At 38.8% G+C, this 19,069-nt stretch overlaps 1 protein-coding gene across 1 annotated transcript; it reads left to right on the top strand.

The window, feature by feature from the left end:
* The first annotated feature begins 11,008 nt into the window (after positions 1-11,008).
* LOC148019564 (nuclear transport factor 2-like) lies at positions 11,009-18,148 on the top strand. The gene is made up of 10 exons (XM_087699560.1): positions 11,009-11,166; positions 11,275-11,315; positions 11,448-11,591; positions 11,920-12,223; positions 12,313-12,647; positions 12,732-12,900; positions 12,982-13,103; positions 13,182-13,244; positions 17,406-17,475; positions 17,551-18,148. The coding sequence occupies exons 2-10, from the start codon at positions 11,283-11,285 to the stop codon at positions 17,769-17,771; spliced, it is 1,461 nt and encodes a 486-aa protein (XP_087555686.1). The 5' UTR covers positions 11,009-11,166; positions 11,275-11,282; the 3' UTR covers positions 17,772-18,148.
* The last annotated feature ends 921 nt before the right edge of the window (positions 18,149-19,069 follow it).

The following is a 19,069-nucleotide window of genomic DNA, read 5'->3' as shown; positions in this document are numbered from 1 at the left end:
GTAATCAATCATATGGTCTAATGCACATGTGTTTTAAATTTAATGCTTTGGAAGTTAGTCTAATGCCATCTAGGATTTTTCACTATTAAATTTTAAGATAAGATAAGAATAGTTGATATGCACCTCGATGTTGACGCATGTGTTTTGCGCAACATGGAGAACAAAAATGAATCTGCAGCAAATGTTGTGCAGTGCGCTCCCAGTATACAAATGAATATGTGCAAAGGGAAAGAGGTTATAAGGAAGAAGGCAGTTCGTCATGCACTCATGTATGTTGGAGGGTATGAAGGTTTTGTTAGTTTCTTGAGAGTCATTCATCGTTTAGATGGGCTTGAGAAGCAAGTGAAGGCACTATTTCAACGTCAAACAGGTTTGATTTCTCTGGGTGAGAGCATTGGTAGACATCTGCAGAGGATTGAAATATGAAGGGAACCTTTGTGATGGGGTGAGGATACAGGATGAGTTAGAAGAAATCAAGGGTTACATATGGGAGATATATGACCATGTCTAAAAATATTGGCCACGTGTTAGATCCTTGGATGATCATGATGAGAATATGAAAGATCTTATTGGCAGTGCTGGTTGTATAAAGGATGGCGCATGTGAGTTAATTGCTCACAAGAATGAGAACGTTTCCCTTGATGTGCAACTTACTTCTTTGAAAGTTTGTCTTAATAGGTTTTTGGCAATGTTAACCCAGATGAATCGTCGTGTGGGGTCATCCCATTACACTCAAGAACATTGCCCTTGATGTGCATCTTGCTTTTTTAAAAGTTTATCTAGATAGGTTTTTGGCAATGTTAACTTGGATGAGTCGCCGCATAAGCACATCCTTGAAAATCTCAATTTTGAAAAACATTATCTATGTCTTCCAAATTGAAAATCGCCACATACTTGATATATATAACCTCTATAAGACTTTTTAAATGAGTTTGTTGTATTTGATTCGGTTGATGAAAATCTCCATTTTAAAAAACATTGTCTATCTCTTCCAAATTATTACAAAATTTTGAACTCGTTTTAATAGTTTATTTTTCATATTTTCACATTGGTATTCATTCATCTTTGAGCGTCGAACACCTTTGGATCTTCAACACATATGACCCTTTGGTAAGACCTATGTATGGATGTAGATGAATTAACAACAATTAGTAGGGCCTATAGAGAGAGAGAGAGAGAGAGAGAGAGAGAGAGAGAGAGGGGGGGGTGGGGAAAGAGGAGGGAGGTTAGACAATACTTAGTTGGTCTTTGTTGAGCGATGTGTGCATGTGCTAAGGCATGGCCATATATGCATTTGGTTATGCGTGTTGGGCCTAATACATGTGCATTCTTTCACTTTCGAGTCTGAGATATCCTCGAGACTAACATATCTTCAAGTTTGAGTGATGCTTGCTGGGCCTTTAGTGAGTGTCATGTGCACATGTGGATGAATGGACATCCATTGGAGAGGGGAATCATTAATTGGCTTTTGGCAAGCACTGTGTAAGTATGTGCTCATGCATGGTTGTTTACGCATGTGGTCATGTATGACTATTTTTTTCTCTTTAAGTCTAAGACACTTTCAATTTAGGGTTTTCAATTACAAATGTGTTTATCGATTGCGTCTTCAATGGCTTTGAGATTTCTCTATTAGGACTCTTATACTCTATTGAAAGTTTCGTGTAGTTATCATGGAACAAAGCAAAAGCAATGGATGATGTTCCAGAGATAGTGCATTTGACTCCATTGAATGCAATTGAGTTGGTTGAATTAAAGAAAACACCCACAACATCGTCTCTTCAATGCTTGCCTACTTGGAGCCGTTCGCATGGGTATGGGAGATAGTTATTCTAATTGTATTTGTGTCAAGGTATTGTGTACTTTTTGGGAAGATAGTCATTTGTGTCTTTTGTTGCAGCCAAAATGTGGAGTTTAATAGAGTGAATAAAGTTAATGTGCGAAAGATGAAAGAAGTGGCAAGGCAACAAGGAGGGCATGTTACTAAATCCACAAGGACATCAACGATTCGAAGAAACACAATGACTTCTTCAAGTTCTTTGGAGTTTAAACATCTTGAGACCAAGATGAATGAGTTGATGGAATTGCAGATGAGTTTATCCACACGTGTCGATCATGCGCTTGCCATTTACTCTACAGAGTTGCATGACAAGCTAAAGGTTTGTACGGTGTTGTGTGTAAGAGAAAGCACACCTATAGTGTTCTTTAGCAAGTCTTGAGTGGTTTGGGTGGTGAAGTGAGGGAACTTTCGGCAATTGTCTCTAAGACAAGCAGGTTGATGAATTTATTGCTGAATGATATGTGGGCATCATTTTGGGGGCTTGGAGATGACCATGAGCCTGTGATTTGCCAGAGGGGTTGTCGACTACCGTTCTTGCAATTTCAAATGAATGTTAATAGGTTTAATACCTTGCTACAGCAATTGAGTCATCAAATGAACGGTCACAATTGAGGAGGACTTGCTCGGATGAGGCTTATGATTTATTATTATCTCGCTTATATCTTATTTTAAAGTGCTTGGGCCAATGCTTTTTTTGTGATGATGTGTGCTTCCTTTTTGTAAAGCTTATATTGGTTTTAATGTAATGATGTGATACCTCTTTCTTGAGGTTTGATCTATATAAATAATTATCATGTCTTGCAATGTGGATACAACTTTATTGATTTTTGCAGTGTAATGCATGCAAGAGTAATATTCTCTAATTGTATGGTCTAATTGTAATGTTTGAATATTCACCTCTCTCTCTCTCTCTCTCTCTCTCTCTCTCTCTCTCTCTTCAACATTTGGATGAAGGTTATGATCTATTGTTGTCTCGCTTATGTTATTTTGAAGTGCTTGGGCCACTGTTTTTTTTTTGTGATAATGTGTGCTTTCTTTTTTTGTAACGAGACTAAATTGAGTAAAATGTAATGGGTGCTTACAATGTGGTGTGATGTCTCATTCTTGACGTTTGATTTGTACAAAGAATTATCATTATCATTATCATGTCAAACAATGTGGATATAACTTTATTCATTTTTGCGGTGTAATGCATGTGGGTAATATTCTCTAATTGTATGGTCTAATTGTAATGTTTGAATATTCATCTCTCTCTCTATCTCTCTCTCTCTCTCTCTCTCTCTCTCTCTCTCCACCGTTTGGTTCAATTTATTGGGGAGCTTCAGTCTATGATGCAATTTTTCTCTCTTTTAAAGAGTTTGTAAACATTGATTGCATTCATAATTCTATGTATGTGTCCATTGTGTCTTTGTTGAGGTTTGATCTATAGATAGACTTATTATGTCTTGCAATCTAGAGAGAAAACTTCATTGATTTTTGTAATGTAGTACGTATCAAAGTGCTTGGGCCAGTGCTTTTTTTGTGATGATGTGTGCTTCCTTTTTGTAAAGCTTATATTGGTTTTAATGTAATGATGTGAGACCTCTTTCTTGAGGTTTGATCTATATAAAGAATTATCATGTATTGCAATGTGGATACAACTTTATTGATTTTTACAGTGTAATGCATGCGAGAGTAATATTCTCTAATTGTATGGTCTAATTGTAATGTTTGAATATTAATCTCTCTCTCTCTCTCTCTCTCTCTCTCTCTCTCTCTCCAACATTTTGATGAAGATTATGATCTATTGTTGTCTCGCTTGTGTTATTTTGAAGTGCTTAGGCCACTTCTTTTTTGTGATAATGTGTGCTTTCTTTTTTTGTAACGAGACTAAATTGAGTAAAATGTAATGGGTGCCTACAATGTGGATATAACTTTATTCATTTTTATAGTGTAATGTATGTGAGTAATATTATCTAATTGTAAGGTCTAATTGTAATGTTTGAATATTAATCTCTCTCTCTCTCTCTCTCTCTCCAACGTTTGGTTCAATTTATTGGGGAGCTTCAGTCTATGATGCATTTTTTCTCTATTTTAAAGAGTTTGTAAACATTGATTGTATGTATGTGTCCATTGTCTCTTTGTTGAGGTTTGATCTATAGATAGGCTTATTATGTCTTGCAATCTAGAGAGAAAACCTCGTTGATTTTTGTAATGTAGTACGTATCAAAGAGTAATATTCTCTGTAAAATACTTGGATATGGACATCTCTCTCTCTCTCTCTCTCTCTCTCTCTCTCTCTCTCTCCAATATTAGTTTCAATGTCTAGGAACTTGCTATGGATTGGAATAATGCGCATTCTTTCTCTTTTGAAGAGTTTGTAAATATTAAATACATTCTTATTTTTAAGTATGTTGCCTCTTTCTTGAGGTTTGATCTATAGGAAGACTTATTATGTCTTGCAATCTACAGAGAAGAGTTCATTGATTTAAGAATCCTAACGTTTTAGGTATATTGCACATTTATGTTGAAGAGTGATGTTTGGGTTTGAGTTATACGCTTTGGGGGATTGCTTGTCGGTTAGATATAGTTTTTTTCCGTCTGTCTTTGGATTAGATATCTAATTGTATAGAACATATAAAAATATATGATAATTCTGATTTTGACTACTATTATTCCTTGCACGTAGGAGGATTGTGCTGATTTAAATTGCTGTAGTATTTTGGATTATGTGATTCTACTTTTAAGTCTTTTTGAAAATACTTATCCCAATCAAGTCTCTCCTTGAAAGAATGCATGGTCTCTCTTGATGTGCAGGCTTTGTGAGAATCCAAACAATATGGGATTTTCACATCGAACAACTAGCAGGGATTATGTGTTACATATTCATACGCATAGACTCAGCTCTACATGACATAGACGATGACAGGTTGCTAGGCTTAGGGATAAAATGGCAAAGCATGACCTGAGGGGGCACAAAGAGATGTGTTCTACAATAGTTAAGTGTCAGAATGTTTTGCAAGGAGAGTCTCTAAATCATGGCAGCTTGATTCATGAGGGACTTCATAGTTCGATTGAGCAGCAATTTGCTAATGATTATAATTGTGATGCTAAAAATCACCAAAATCTAGGAAATCCTGTGATTAATGAGTTACATGTCAATAATGCTCCAACCTTTAGTCATTGAAATGGAGGTTTTTACTCAATTTTACATGCTTTGCTTGCAATGGATATTCATTCTGCAACCGTAATATTGCTATTTCAAGATCCAATTGTGCATTCCATGGGTAGTCTTTCTAAGATGTGTGAGCAATGTTCGGCTAGATTGTGGAGATGTGAGACTCAAGTGTAGGGGCAGTTTTGTTTGGTAAACATTGTTGTCGAAATGGAAAAGTAATATTACCACCGTTGCAATATCCACCACAGCTATTGGATGATTTGTTGCATGGTATGCATCCTTAAAGTAGAGTATTTAAAATTAATATATAAGCATATAATAGTGCTCTTGCATTTGTGTCACTTGGTGCCAATGTTGATGAGCTTTTGTCTGTTGTGGAAAATTCTTATACCTTTAGAGTGCATGGCTCCATTTATCATCGTATAGGCCCTTTGATTCCTAATGTGCAACATTAAGAAAGGCCAAGATTTGCACAACTTTATGTTTATGATACTGAGCATGAGTTATCTAATAGTTTGGATGTTATGCCTAATTTGCTTGGGGAGCTTTAGTTTATGATACATCAACACAATGCATATGCACAAGCTTTTAGATCTGTGGGTATATAATTGCAAAACAATCCCTTGCATGCTTTGAGAATTACTATTTTTGGTGTTCAACATGCTAATAGACAATACTCAGCTCCAATTCTAAAACAATCCCTTGCATGCTTTGAGAATGACTATTTTTGGGATTCAACATGCTAATAGACAATACTCAGCTCCAATGGCAATTGAGGTTGCGACTATCATGCTAGGACAAGGCGATGAGAATACTCTTGATCGTCAAGACATACATGTTTATAATCGAGATGGACAATGTATTGCTATTTCAAACTTGCATAGGTTATATATACCAATGCTATACGCTCTTCTTTTTCCTATGGGTAATGATGGTTGGCATGTAAAGGTACCTTATGGTGGTGTTGATGTTCCAATTAATATATATGGCATGTAAAGGTACCTTGTAGTGGTGTTGATGTTCCAATTAATATACATGGATTGTCTAATAAGGATCGTGTTGCTTAGTTGTAATTTTATGCATTTCGACTACAAGTGCGCGAGGACACTAAGGTGTGCATGTTGCAGGGTGGTCGATTGTTGCAATAATTTATTGTTGATGCTTATTGTAGTATAGAGCAATGTAGGTTGGCTTGGTGTCGTCAGAATCAATCGATTTTACGTTTAGAAGTTTATAAGGGCTTAGTAGATATGATGGGAGTGATGGATGATGGGCCAGTGGGAATTATTGGTGCCTCTCTCGATAAAAGGGTGGTTTTGCCATCTTCTTTTACTGGTGGGCCAAGGCACATGTATCAGTTCTATCAGGATGCCATGGCTATAGTGCGGAGTAAGGGAAAACCTGATCTCTTTATAACGATGACATGTAATCCAAAGTGATTAGAGATAACTAATGCTTTGTTGCATGGACAGACTGCTTATGATCGTCCTAATTTGGCTGCTCGAGTCTTCCATAAAAAACATGTTGATACAATGTACACATTGTTGAAAAGGAATTTGTTTGGGAATGTTGCAGGCTATGTTTATGTGATTGAGTTTCAAAAGCGGGGGCTACCGCATTCTCATACTTTGCTAATTTTGGAGCACCCTTTTAAACCAGTTGAAGCATGCCATTATGATAGATTTGTTTGTGCTGAGTTTTCTAATAAAGTAAAGTTTTCAGGTTTGATTGAAACTATCTCAAAATGCAATGCCCATGGTCCTTGCGGTGCAATGAATCCCAAGAGCCCTTGGAAGCGCAATGGTCGATGCACTAAAAATTTCCCTTGGAGGTTTGTGAATGTAGCAATTGTTAATAGCTCTGGCTATCCTGTTTATAAAACACGAGATGATGGAAAGACTGTCACAATAAAGGGCAATACTATTGATAATTGATGGATTGTTCCATACAATCCTTACTTGAGTAAAAAATATAATGCACATATAAATGTTGAGGTATGCTCAACGGTGGCAACTATTAAGTATTTGTATAACTATATATACAAGGGACATGATCATGCAACCATTAAATTTTCTGTTGGAAACTTAGGTTTAAATGGTACGACCTTTCGTGAAGTGGATGAGATTGAGAATTATTTAGATGCACATTATGTGTCTGCTTCAAAAGCATGTTGGTGAATATATGACTTTGATTGCACAATGAGAAGCCTGATATACAACGGTTGTAGGTGCACTTGCCTGATGAGAATTATGTGATGTTTCAAGATACAGACAATATATTAGATGTTATGCAAAATGAAGATATCAAGAAAACTACTCTTACGGAATGGTTTGTGTGTAATCGTATTCATCCAAAGGCTCGAGCTATTCGCTATCAAGACTTCCTGTTGGTGTATTGGGTGTGGAATGCACAACGAAAGATATAAACAAAGAGAAAGCATGGAAATACGTGTGGTCGAATATACTTTGTGCCGCCCACATCTGGTGGCAGTATATTAAGGTGCTAAGGTTGTCTGGGAATATGAGAATGTCAACCGTTGGTGGTATAATGGATAATGGATGTATTAGTTGGATTCAAGGGATAGGGGATGGAGTGGGTATTACGGAGAATTGTGATAAGTTACATATTCCATCTAGCATGGTATTGAAAGGGCACTCTATCGAAACCTTGGTTAATAGTGTGTATGGTGAAGTGTCCACGGTGAGAGACTTTGGAGCATATTTCAGCGAGTGTGCTATACTTGCAGCACAGAATATAGAGGTGGCTTCTTTGAATCATTGTGCATTGCAATCGATGCCAGGAGAAGTTATACAGTACTATAGTGCGGATTCAGGTTTGCAGAGACGGGTGATAGCTCATTTTTATACTCTGTAGAGTATTTAGATACACTAGATCTTGGAGGTAGATTTTCTTCCTATCTATTACTGCTAAAGATGAATGCACCTATTATTATGCTTAGGAACTTAAATCCAGCAAAAGGTTTGTGTAATGGTATACGATTGATATGTAAGGCATTCAATAAAAAGGTGATAGATGCTGAGATAATAACATGGACAAATGTAGGGGAACGAGTTTTCATTCACTTTTATTCCTAGCACCTTGCAATTTCCGTTTACTACAAGGCGGAGGCAATTTCTTGTTCGACTAGCGTTTGCTATGACAATTAATAAGTTGCAAGGCCAGACGTTGTTTGTTGTTGGTCTTTACTTAAAGATACTAGTATTTACATGTGGACAATTGTATGTTGCATTTTCAAGGGTGAAATCCTCCTACAGTGTAAGGGTCTTATTAAATGAGGGTGGATGCATTGTGAACGTTATGTACAAGGATGTACTTCAGAAGATGCAATAAGGTGCATTGCTTTTTTGGAGGGTGGAATGATATGCTTGCATTTTTGCAGAGATGTATATGTTGAATTTTGATGGCTTTTTAGTCTCTGCTTAGCATATATGTGAAATGGCCTTTGTGCTGTATTCAATTGGCATATACTCGGTGGCTGCAGCGTATATAAGTGTTTGCTTGACTTTTGTAGATGCCTACTCCAACCTGGGGCTATTATCCAACTTCTGAGTATCAGAAGGAACTGCAGTGTATCTTGCGTGTAATGACAACGCATGATATTATAAGAAGAACGCTTGCAAGGGTCATTGAGCGTTTATATGATGATGTCAATATGGAGATTTTACTTCCAGTCTTTATTGAGGTGGTGCATTGTGGGTATACTCAGTGTTTTCGAGTGTATATGGGTGAAGTTGAGTAAGAAAAGAGGTTTTGACGATCTCACACTGATAGAATATCGAGGGGGTGACCGACGTATGAATTTAAGGACCTCGGTTGTTTTGTGATGCTACATCAAGTTGTGATAATGCCTACCAAGTGGTTTGCAAATATTAAGCCATGTATTGTTATTCTAATGTTAAGTAATCTTTGTCGATTGTTAGATGTGTTCACGTTTACATTGTGGGATTTTAAAATTTTAGGTGCAAGAAAGAGAGGAAAGACTATCATGTCCCCTGTACTATCACCGGGACGAAGAGTGGCAATGGGACTTGGTTCACCTGAGCATGATGTGTTAGAGAATTGAATTTTTCCCAGTGATTTCTCAAAGAAAAGAAAGCTTCATTTTGGTTAGGCCCCATGGGAAGTTTCAACATTTTTGTAGCGTTTGGATGTAGATGCATAGGTGTAATCAAGAAGTGACACTTTGTGGTTTGTGGATACTTGGATTTATGGTACAAAGTTATCAGCTTTGGAGCAAGCTTTGGTTTTGGGCTTTGCTTCACCTGTGTGAATTGTTAACATACTACTGAGAGTCTGTATTTGATGCTCGGATATGCTTAGAGTTTGTGATTCATTTCAATGTAGCAATGTTATTTCTGATTGTAACATCCAAGGATCATGTAGAGCTACTTCTAACTATTGCGCAAAGCAAGCATGGATGCAACTACAATATTATTACATGGTCATTGCATGTATATATAAGTCTATGTACTCCTAGATGCATGTTTGGCCTTTTGTACATGCGTGTAAGACAGAGTGAGAGGGAGAGAGGGAGGGAGGGAGGGAGGGAGAGCGTGAGTGAGTGTGTGAATAGAGAGGGGAGAGGTGTAAAAGGGATGAGAGATAGAGTAGAGGAAAGGGATAAAAGAGGGGAGGGAGGAAGAGATAGAGGTTGTGGAGGGAGAAGAAAGATAACAAGGGAGGAGGAAGGGAACGAGGATGATAGATGTGAGAAGAGTTGCAAATAGAGAGGGGGGGTGAAGATGGGTAGGGAGAGGGAGGAAGAGGTAAAAAATAGTGAGAGAGATTCGGGACAGAGAGAATATAGTAAGCAAGCATATGGTTTCTTGCACTCAAGGATACAAAATATGCATTTTGTATGTCTTTTGTTTATGGTTTTGTGCAATTGCAACATCCGAGGATTGTATAGAGCTACTTCTAGATATCGTGCAAAGTACGTATGGGTAAAGTTTATAAGTTTGGTGCATAAAAGGCATTGCATACATATGTGAGCCTTTATACACCTAGATGCAAATGCATATCTATCATTTTATGCATGTGTACATGAGAGAGAGAGAGAGAGAGAGAGAGAGAGAGAGAGAGAGAGATGTAAAAATTGTGTGGGAGAGGGGTCACAAACAAAGAAGAGGCATAGACCAGGGGAGGGAGAAATACATTGTGGATGTACTTAGTGTTTTCAAGTGCTTATGGGTGAAGCTGAATAGGATAAGAGGTTTTGACGATCTCACACTGATAGAGTACCAAGAGGGTGGGCGATGTATGAATCTAAAGACCTCAATTGTTTTCTGGCGCTGCATCAAGCTATGGCAAAGCCTATCTAGTGGTTTGCGGATGTTAGGCTAGGTATTGTTGTTTTAATGTTAAGTAGTCTTTATTGGTTGTTAGATGTGCTTACAAGTTTGGTGTTTGCGACCTTCTCCCACACAATTTTTACATGTGGGTTTACAAGTTTGTTGCATGGTCATTACATGGATATACGAGTCTATGTACTCCTTCATGCAAATGCATATCTGGCCTTTTATACGTGTGTAAGAGAGAGAGAGAGAGAGGGCAAGAGAGGGAGGGAGAGAGTGATTGAGTGAGTGAGTGTGGATATAGAGGAGGGAGGTGTAAAAGGGGTGAGAGATAGAGGGGTTGTGAGTAGAGGAGAGAAGCATGTGATGTTTTTGTGATAGCGTTACCCACTGCCCTTGCACCCCGCAATAAGAAGTGAGTTTAGGGTCCAAGGTGGAGAGAGAGAGAGAGAGAGAGAGAGGGGAGAGGGTTTATAAATAGTATCGTGTTGTAACCCGCACTTGTGCGGTCAATGCTAGTGTAATGAACACCCGTGCTCGCGTGAATACCTGCTGTATTATAAAAACAGAAAGAACTGCACGATATAAATTATGATATCAGTTTCCAAATGTTTTTTAATTTGGAATGGGGCTTACTATAAAATTCGTCTATTTCTAATAGGCCTTACTATAAATTTCCTCTCACGATTCGTTGTATGGTTCTTTTGGCTGCTTTTCGTTTCCCCCTTCATAGTCTCTCTGTACTCTATGCCCCAACTAGCTCGTCTCTAGGGTTTTTCTTTGGCGGTCCTTCCTATCCCCTGGGAGGCTTTTGCTTGAAGCTCCGCCATAGCCGTAGCTTCGTCTTCAAAGTTCAGGTTCCTCTCTGTCTCTCTGTCTCTCTTTTTGTGTAGTTTCCGTGCAGTTTAATCTATTTGGAGGCTAAAGCTCTCTCTTTTGACGCATCGTCCGCGAGATACCTACAGATACATCGATGGCGTTGGCCGTTGGGATGACTGCTCAAATGGTATATATTCTTACTCTTCTTCTCCCCCTCCCCCTTCTCTCCCCCTCCTATTCGTTCTCCTCCTTTTCTTCGCCTCCTTACAATTGATCATTCTCTGAAATTATGTTTCCATCTGTAACGTCTGCCGTACAGGTAGGAACTGCGTTTGTTACGCAATACTATAACGTTTTGCATCAATGTACACCCGTGGTGTACCGCTTCTACACGGATGCTAGCCATTTTACCCGCGCAGATCTGGGAACTAACGGTGTTGTGCGGGATGCAAAGGGCCAAGCGGTGAGATGATTAAAGTCTGTTAACTAGGTCGTTTTCTGCTGTTTTAGGTTATGATAGATGACAAAAAATTAGAACAGAGTGCGCTTAGCAATGGTCAGGCATTGCGTTAAAAATTCTCAGTCTTTGCAACCAAAGTTTACATGAGTGCATCGTATTGATTTGTCGACTTGAATTGCATACATTTAACTGAGGCATCGCCAAATTTAGTACGAGCCTTTGTACGGGAGTGTAAATTTAAGTCAATGCTGGTGGGAGGTCTTTTTGCTCAACCCTTAATGAAACGCTTTCCGTATGACACTCATGTACTCCTTTCCTGTGATCCGTTTAGGAAATCCATGAGCTGGTTATGTCAGGAGGGTACGAGGGATGCAAAGCAGAGATTAAGACTGTGGACTCCCAGGAGTCTCTCGGGGGGTCTGTCTTGGTGGTTGTTACTGGTGTCTTGTATAAGAGCAGCGGTAAACAAAACTTTGTGCAGAGCTTCTTTCTAGCTCCACAGGAAAGAGGTTACTTTGTGCTCAATGATATTCTGAGGTACTTGGGTGACGAACCTCAGCTTGTAGAACCTGTTTACCAAATGGTAAACAATGCCCCCATGACTGAAGCCCCCAAAGCAGTACCATTACCAGCAGGTAAGCCACTCTGAAGGTTTGAATTTTTGTGAAGCTTTTTTTGGGTTTTGGTACCGTATTGATCTGGTTTGATCTGATATTGTTTGCAGAACATGAGCAAAGAGACCTTTCTCATCTGTCTGTGGTAAAGGAGGATACAGCTGTCAGAGAAGTTGAAATTTGTGATGAAAGGAATTCTGTTAATCTCGATGCTTCCAGTATTGATGAGATGGCTTCATTTTCTACGGTAGATGCTCTTTCAGTTGAGAGATCTGGGCCATTACAGCATTCTATAGCTGATGATCTTTCTTTCAATTCTCTGCAAGTATCGGACTCTGGCTTGATGGACGGGCTTGCTGCAAGCAGTCAGCTCTCTGTGGCCAATGGTCTTGGTTCTGCTTCCTTTCAAGAAATAAGCACAGCGAAGAAGTCTTATGCATCTATTGTAAGTATATGTATCCGTGACTTTCAAGCAGAGGATGTCTGATAAATTCCTCACAGTGCTGATTCCTCCTTTGAGTCCTACCAGCTATTAGTTCAAAGGGATAATCACGGAGTAGATCAGCCTCCATTGGCATCTAGCTCTTTTCAGCAGGCTGCAGTTAAAGCAGAGTGGCCCTCACAATTTCAACCAGTTAGCAAGTCATTGGAAGTTGCTTCCAATGTGATGGGTGAAAGGGCACTTCGCCCCTATGAAGGTGAAGTCATAATATCCTCATTTACTATGTTGCATCTTTGCAGTTCTTGGCTTCAACATAAGAAGGGGGTTTCTTTTGCAGGTGATGCAAAGTCTGTGTACATCAAGAACTTACCTGCAGGAATCACAAATTCACAACTTGAGGACGAACTGGAAACACAATTCGGGCACAGGCCTTACAATGTTCTTCTCAGGAGCAATAAGGTCGGTTGGGTTTTCTTGTCAAATGATCAGTTTGAAGCTAGTTCAACTTTGCATTGACCTTCTATTTTTCTGCTACAGGATGGGGGATTATATGCTTTTGTAGATTATGAGACTTCAGCTTTTGCTGATAGTTTAATACAGGTATGTGAATCTACATGGATATGTTTAATTTGTTCCATGATGGTGTGAGATAGCATATCTGATTAAGAGGTGATTGTATAGGCTGTATTTTAATATAGTTGGACAACATGAGGAGTCTTTTTGCAATGGTGTGTTTTCCAACTTATGTACTGTGGTCTTCATAATAAAGTGCAAGTGGCATCAACATGCATGTTTGATCTTGATAATCCAAAGGGTATGTTGTTTGACATGGTTTAGGCATCTTGTGACTTGTAATGATGTCTTAATGGCAAGCATTTGCTTTTCGGACATAAGTAACTAGTTATTTTGTAGTGATTATGTTTTTTTTCAGTAAGAGTTGTCAGGTTGGAAGATCATATAAGGCATGTTCTTTCTTTGTAAAAGATTTAAAGGAATCAAAGGCTTTGCATTTTGGGTAATAGTTTGTGCCTCAACTAGGGATGCATTTATTGTCTAGAAGAATGTTAAATGACCGTTAGTCGGAGCTCCTTGACATGGAATTGCATTTGCATTGGTTAGCCTTTCTACCACACATTTTTAACATGCATATATTTGTCACACATGTTTGATGGCATGTGTGGAAGAGTTCAATTGTTTTATCTAGCACTCAAATGGTGTTTCTTGGGTTGCAAATTTAATAGAGTTTTGGGAAATAAAATTTGAGAGTAGAAGCTCAAGCAAGAGCCCCAAAGTTAGTGATAGAGATGTGACGTTAAGGTGTAGCAAGGGAGGGTATTAAGAGTGTACCATTTGAAGGTGAGGTCAAGAATGTGCGAGCATGTATTAGTAAGATAAGCTCTTTGCATGCACAACTTTCTCTTGCCGCTAAAGAGATTGAGGTAGCTTAAGATCAACTCGAATATGAGAGCCACAATCCTCACATTGCAAGGCAAGAACTTGACATGGGAAGTTTGATATTGCAAGTGAGGTTTTTAGCAGTTGCTGTATGCTTTGCTCCATATTGAAGGATGCAAAGCACATACTGTGGTAACAAATTGCATAGAGGTCAATGCTGTGGCAATCTTTGTGTTGCTGGTGTTTGACTTTTAGAGTTACGAAGGATGCAAAACTTCAAAGTACCTAATGAACCCTAATAAGGTTCATCAAGGAAAAGATAAACTATAAAAGTAGATTACCATTGTGTATGCGGCCAAAATTGAAGATCATACTTAAGTGGATTGAGATAGTTGGCTCTAGACTTTTTGTTGTACAAAACCAAGCTTGCAAACTTAAATTGAAGATTGATAAATTTAAACCCTACCAAAAGCTAATTTCAACATGGTACTTTGTTGTCATGAGTATAGATGCTTGAAGTATGTGATGAGAAAAGGGATAAAACATGGGTTCGTATCAATAGAAGATGAAAACTGTCCATCTTGATTTTGACATAATCTAAATTTTTGAAGTTGAATGTCTTATTTGAACTCTACTTAGGCTAAAACAATGCTGGATTTTTGTGGCAAGTTGAAACTTGTATTCAAATTTAAGTGTGATGATGTTTGTATTGGCAAATTCTATTAAGCTCAATGTGGAGCTGAAACGTAGGGGGCTCTCTCACAAAGACAAAGAATAAAGGGAATGACAATATTCTAGTCAAATTTTTAGGTTGGCTCTAGTTTCAATGCACTTGCATTAATTGGCAAGAGCTATGTAAGCATTTCCTGTCTCGAATGGGTCACAGAGAATAGTACGCCACTCCACCTTTGCCATCGTAGAGGCATGGGAGACAATGACCTGCAAGAGATCTTCCATGCAATTGTCAATATGGACCTCTACATATTGAACCTACAATTAGCAACATATATATGAGTGTGTGTGAGAAGCGAGCTTTTGGAGAGAGCTTTTTTTGGTAACCTCAAGTTTTATTCCACATAGTCCACTTGGTTCTCTTTTTCTTTTGGGCATATGTCAAGCACCAATGCTACTCCTCCTATGTAAAGGGAAAGATTTCAAACAGGGAGCTTACCTAAAAGAAAGTGCTTCAGAGTATTTTGTTGATTAGAGAAAGTTGTCACAATAGTATATGCTTTGCAGAAATGGTGGCATTATTTGTATGGTGCCAAAGTGATGATCATGTTTGATGAGGAAATCCCCAAGTGGCTTACCAATCGGATTGATCTGTAAGGGTCACAAGGGACGATGGGCTGAACTACCGAAATAGTTTAACTATGAATTAAGGTGTAGAAAATGAAAATATAATTATGCTTTGCAGATTCTCTTAGTAGGAATTAGGATGTGGCTAATCTATTGAGTTTTACGTAGTTCTCTATTGATATACTTGAAACCGTTAGAGAAAAATGTTAGGCTTGTCTTTGCATATTTCAATACATGAGACACCATTGAAATAAGGGATCTAACTTGAGTCATGTTTGAGAGCTGTGTTTACCAAGCTGGACACTAAACTTAGCATGAGTACGGTGGATCATCTGCAAGTTGTTGGGCAAACTGTAAATGTATAAACTCAACATGAGTACAATGGTTCATCAACACATTTATGGTTAATCAAATCCTAGAAGATATGTCTTATGTGCATCATTGGGAAGAGTACTCGTGTGCCTAGAGATTGCATGTAACAATGCCTAGTTCTCTTCCATCATATAGTTGTGTGTACTGATGCATGGGTTTCAGACTAGAGCTGTTCATGCAATGGGATTGCAGCAGGAGGTTCAGGCAGCAAAATATTTTTGTGGAAGATTAGAATGAACTGTTAAAAGCTGCACAAAACAGCATTAGGAAGGCACAAGATGGCCAGAGCCTATGCTAACCCACATAGAAGACCTCTAGTGTCTCAGGAAGGAGAGCAAGTGTATCTGAGTGTATCCGAGCAATCTGAAACCATGAAAATGGTACAATGTCTAAAGCTGTCTCCTAGGTATTCTGGTCCATTGGTAATATACAGGAAGATAGACGAAATGGCTTACCAGCTCTAACTTCTTGCCAGAAGTAAGATACATTCAATTTCTCATGTAAGTAGCTAAGGAAAAAGCTGGCTAAGCAGACAACCTTATTTCCAAGGATGGGATAGTGGAGCTATTTGACGAGCAATCCCTTCCACATGAGTCTAGGAGGATTGTAGACGTTCATAGTAGAAAAAACATAAATACTGGATATGGAGCATGTTAGTACTTTGTGAGATAGATTTCCACCTTGCTGTTAGACCTTCTTGGTCCTTTTTAAAGTGAGGACGAAAATAGTTCTTAAAGGGAAGTGTTTGTGCAGCTAATAGTACACATTTACTAGGTACAGGGCCACTAATTCATAAAATAAAGTTGTGCTATTGCAGTTGACACATCTCTATTTCTCTCTCTCTCTCTCTCTCTCTCTCTTTGTGTGTCGCACGCAAACCTGGAATCTCTGATTTACAGATTAAGCCAGCAAGTTACTTTATTTCATCTATCGTTTGGCTAGGCCACTTAAAAGGCCTTATTTTTCTCATTTTTTTCATGACCTATTCAGGCATGGTTGGAACTTGGAAGGTCTACATTCTCTATGTTCTTGAAGGTCTATTTTTGGTTAGCTTGAGGGTTGAGCTTGTGTCTTGTTCTTAAAGGTTTGTGATCATGCTATCTTTGTTGGCTTTGTTTTAAGGCTAGAACAACTTAAGAGGAACATAGGACCTGCATGATACAATTTAGGATATTTACTGTCTTACGTGGCTGTTCTATTGTAGCCTCCAGCATAGGTCTACAAAATTGCAGTAGTAGGCTTGTGGCTTGCCGCCTTTTGGCTAGGATACCTTGGAGGTTGAGTTTTTGCCATGCTCAAGGCCTGTCTATAACCTCTTCAGGGGTGTTAGGTTTTGGCTATGAAAACCCTCATCACATTTGCAATTTCTAAAAATCTTATGCTATGCTTCACTGTGAGTGGAGTTTGCTGATGTACAATGGCTGTTGTCTATGAATCAGCTAGCAAGTGTAGAATTGCATGGGGGGCTGCCTGATTGGTTATAATATTTGAAGTCTTAACATCTAGATAAGTAGATTGTTGTCCCAATGTTTCCATCCAATGAAAATGTTGACTCTTTGAATGCATAACTTGGAGTGCTTTCAAGCATGTGGGTCTGTTTTGTTCAGTTAGGGAGGAGGGGTGATGATGCCAGCTGCAATAGTATCCTGAATCCTGATTTACCATTCTGATTCATGTAATTCTCAAATGTTACAGGCTTCGCCCATCACGATTGGGGGTCGAAGAGCTTATATTGAAGAAAGAAAGTCAACACAAATCGTGGGAGGTTAGTTTTTCACCCTTTCAAGTGCTTGTTTTTATTTGGCATGGCCAAGTTCACAATTTAATCCTCTTTTGGTAGGTGGTAGCCGAGGTCGGGGTCGGGGTCGTGGTCAAGACAGGGACGGTCTACAAAATAATGGTCCCAGAGCTTATGGGAATGGAGCTTCATTAAGCAATGGGTTACGAACTCGTACTTCGTATGGTAATGGAAGGGCTTCTGCTAGAAGCCAAGGAATACAGGAAAATGGAGATGGTAGCTACAGGGGTCCCGTCTCCAGAGCAGTCCGCAATGCCCATTGACGTCTACAAGCTAAGCTGCTACAAGTGCTTCTTTAGCTTGCACTACGGTCCTGAGGATTGAGTTTTGATGTACTGTTGAGAAGTGGTGAGTCCGTTGTTTAGATATACCAGTCATACTCTGACGGGAACGAGAATTGTTCTTTATGAGCTGGTAGGTCACTTCATTTTTGGATCATGCCAGTCTGATGTTCTCTGGAGGTGTGTTTGTTTTCCAGCTTCTACTGGCTGGTAGAGTTGATTTTTCTTTAATTGAAACTGGATAATCCTGTGCTGAGATGACCATTTGGTCAAAGAATTGCCATTTGACCTAATGTGATCGGTTTCTTCTTTTATAATGGTTTAAATATGTTTTGGTGGGACAGAAGCTACCACTGATCTATCATACTGTCCTTTCCTTAATCTTCTCTAGAACACCTGCTCTGGGTTTACATGCTAGGTTCAATGAATCTCAGGCTATAAAATATATGCAATCAATAAACACAAGAATCAGCTCCAAATGTCTGATTTGTAGAATGCTCTGGGTTTACATGCTAGGTTCAACGAATCTCAGGCTACAAAATATATGCTATTAAGAAACACAAGAATCAGCTCCACGTGTGTGTGATTTCTAGAATGCTTTACTGGCAGATGAAATTTTTTCCATAGAGTTATTCGAATGTACAGAAGTGACTTCATCCTTTGTATTAGGGTACTATGGGAACTTCTCAACTTGTTTAGTTAAGAAGTTACATGGGATTCCAGTCTGCATCTGTTTTAATTACGACATTTTGTTCAACACTATTCTGGGCAAGGGGAATCACTGCTTTCATAAATGGACTGCAGACAACAGTATCCTGTTCTGGGAAGTGGAATTACTGTTGCCCAGTATCCTGTTGTGGGAAGTGTAATTACAGATTCCCTATTAGCATTTGGTGGGAAGGAAAGTCGCCTCATAGAATGTTACTTGGTTATAGATGTGCACAACTTGTTTGAACTGCATTTCTATTGAATTGCTAACCGACAGGTGCCTTTTGGCTTTTGCTGGGCAGGAAAATTGCCTCTTAGATTGTAATTGGTTACAGATGTGCTACTGTGACTGAACTTAATATTTCTAATGAATTGCTAGTTGACGACAGGTACCTTTCATTTTCGGATATATAGATATTATTCCAATTGTTGCAGTTAACCCTGTTACCAGACTGATTCCCTGTGATATTATCAGGCGGGTGGTAGGCCGCTTGAGTGTTACGACGTTTCATTATGAGGTCTCTGGACATGTATATTTGGCCATGGTGTTTCATGGTTAAGCCCATGACTTC

This window comes from Lygodium microphyllum, chromosome 19 (genome assembly GCF_053477565.2).
Source record: "Lygodium microphyllum isolate KBCC chromosome 19, Lygodium_microphyllum_v1.1.10, whole genome shotgun sequence".
Lineage (NCBI taxonomy): Eukaryota > Viridiplantae > Streptophyta > Polypodiopsida > Schizaeales > Lygodiaceae > Lygodium > Lygodium microphyllum.
The sequence above is the reverse complement of the archived record's forward strand: the minus strand, read 5'-3'. Positions and strand labels throughout refer to the sequence as shown.

Excerpts from the sequence above, each read along its gene's own strand:
- LOC148019564 (XM_087699560.1), top strand. The coding sequence starts at position 11,283 with ATGGCGTTGGCCGTTGGGATGACTGCTCAAATG. Across the intron at positions 11,316-11,447 it reads TTGGGATGACTGCTCAAATG|GTAGGAACTGCGTTTGTTAC; the intron begins GTATATATTCTT and ends TCTGCCGTACAG. Across the intron at positions 11,592-11,919 it reads GGGATGCAAAGGGCCAAGCG|GAAATCCATGAGCTGGTTAT; the intron begins GTGAGATGATTA and ends TGATCCGTTTAG.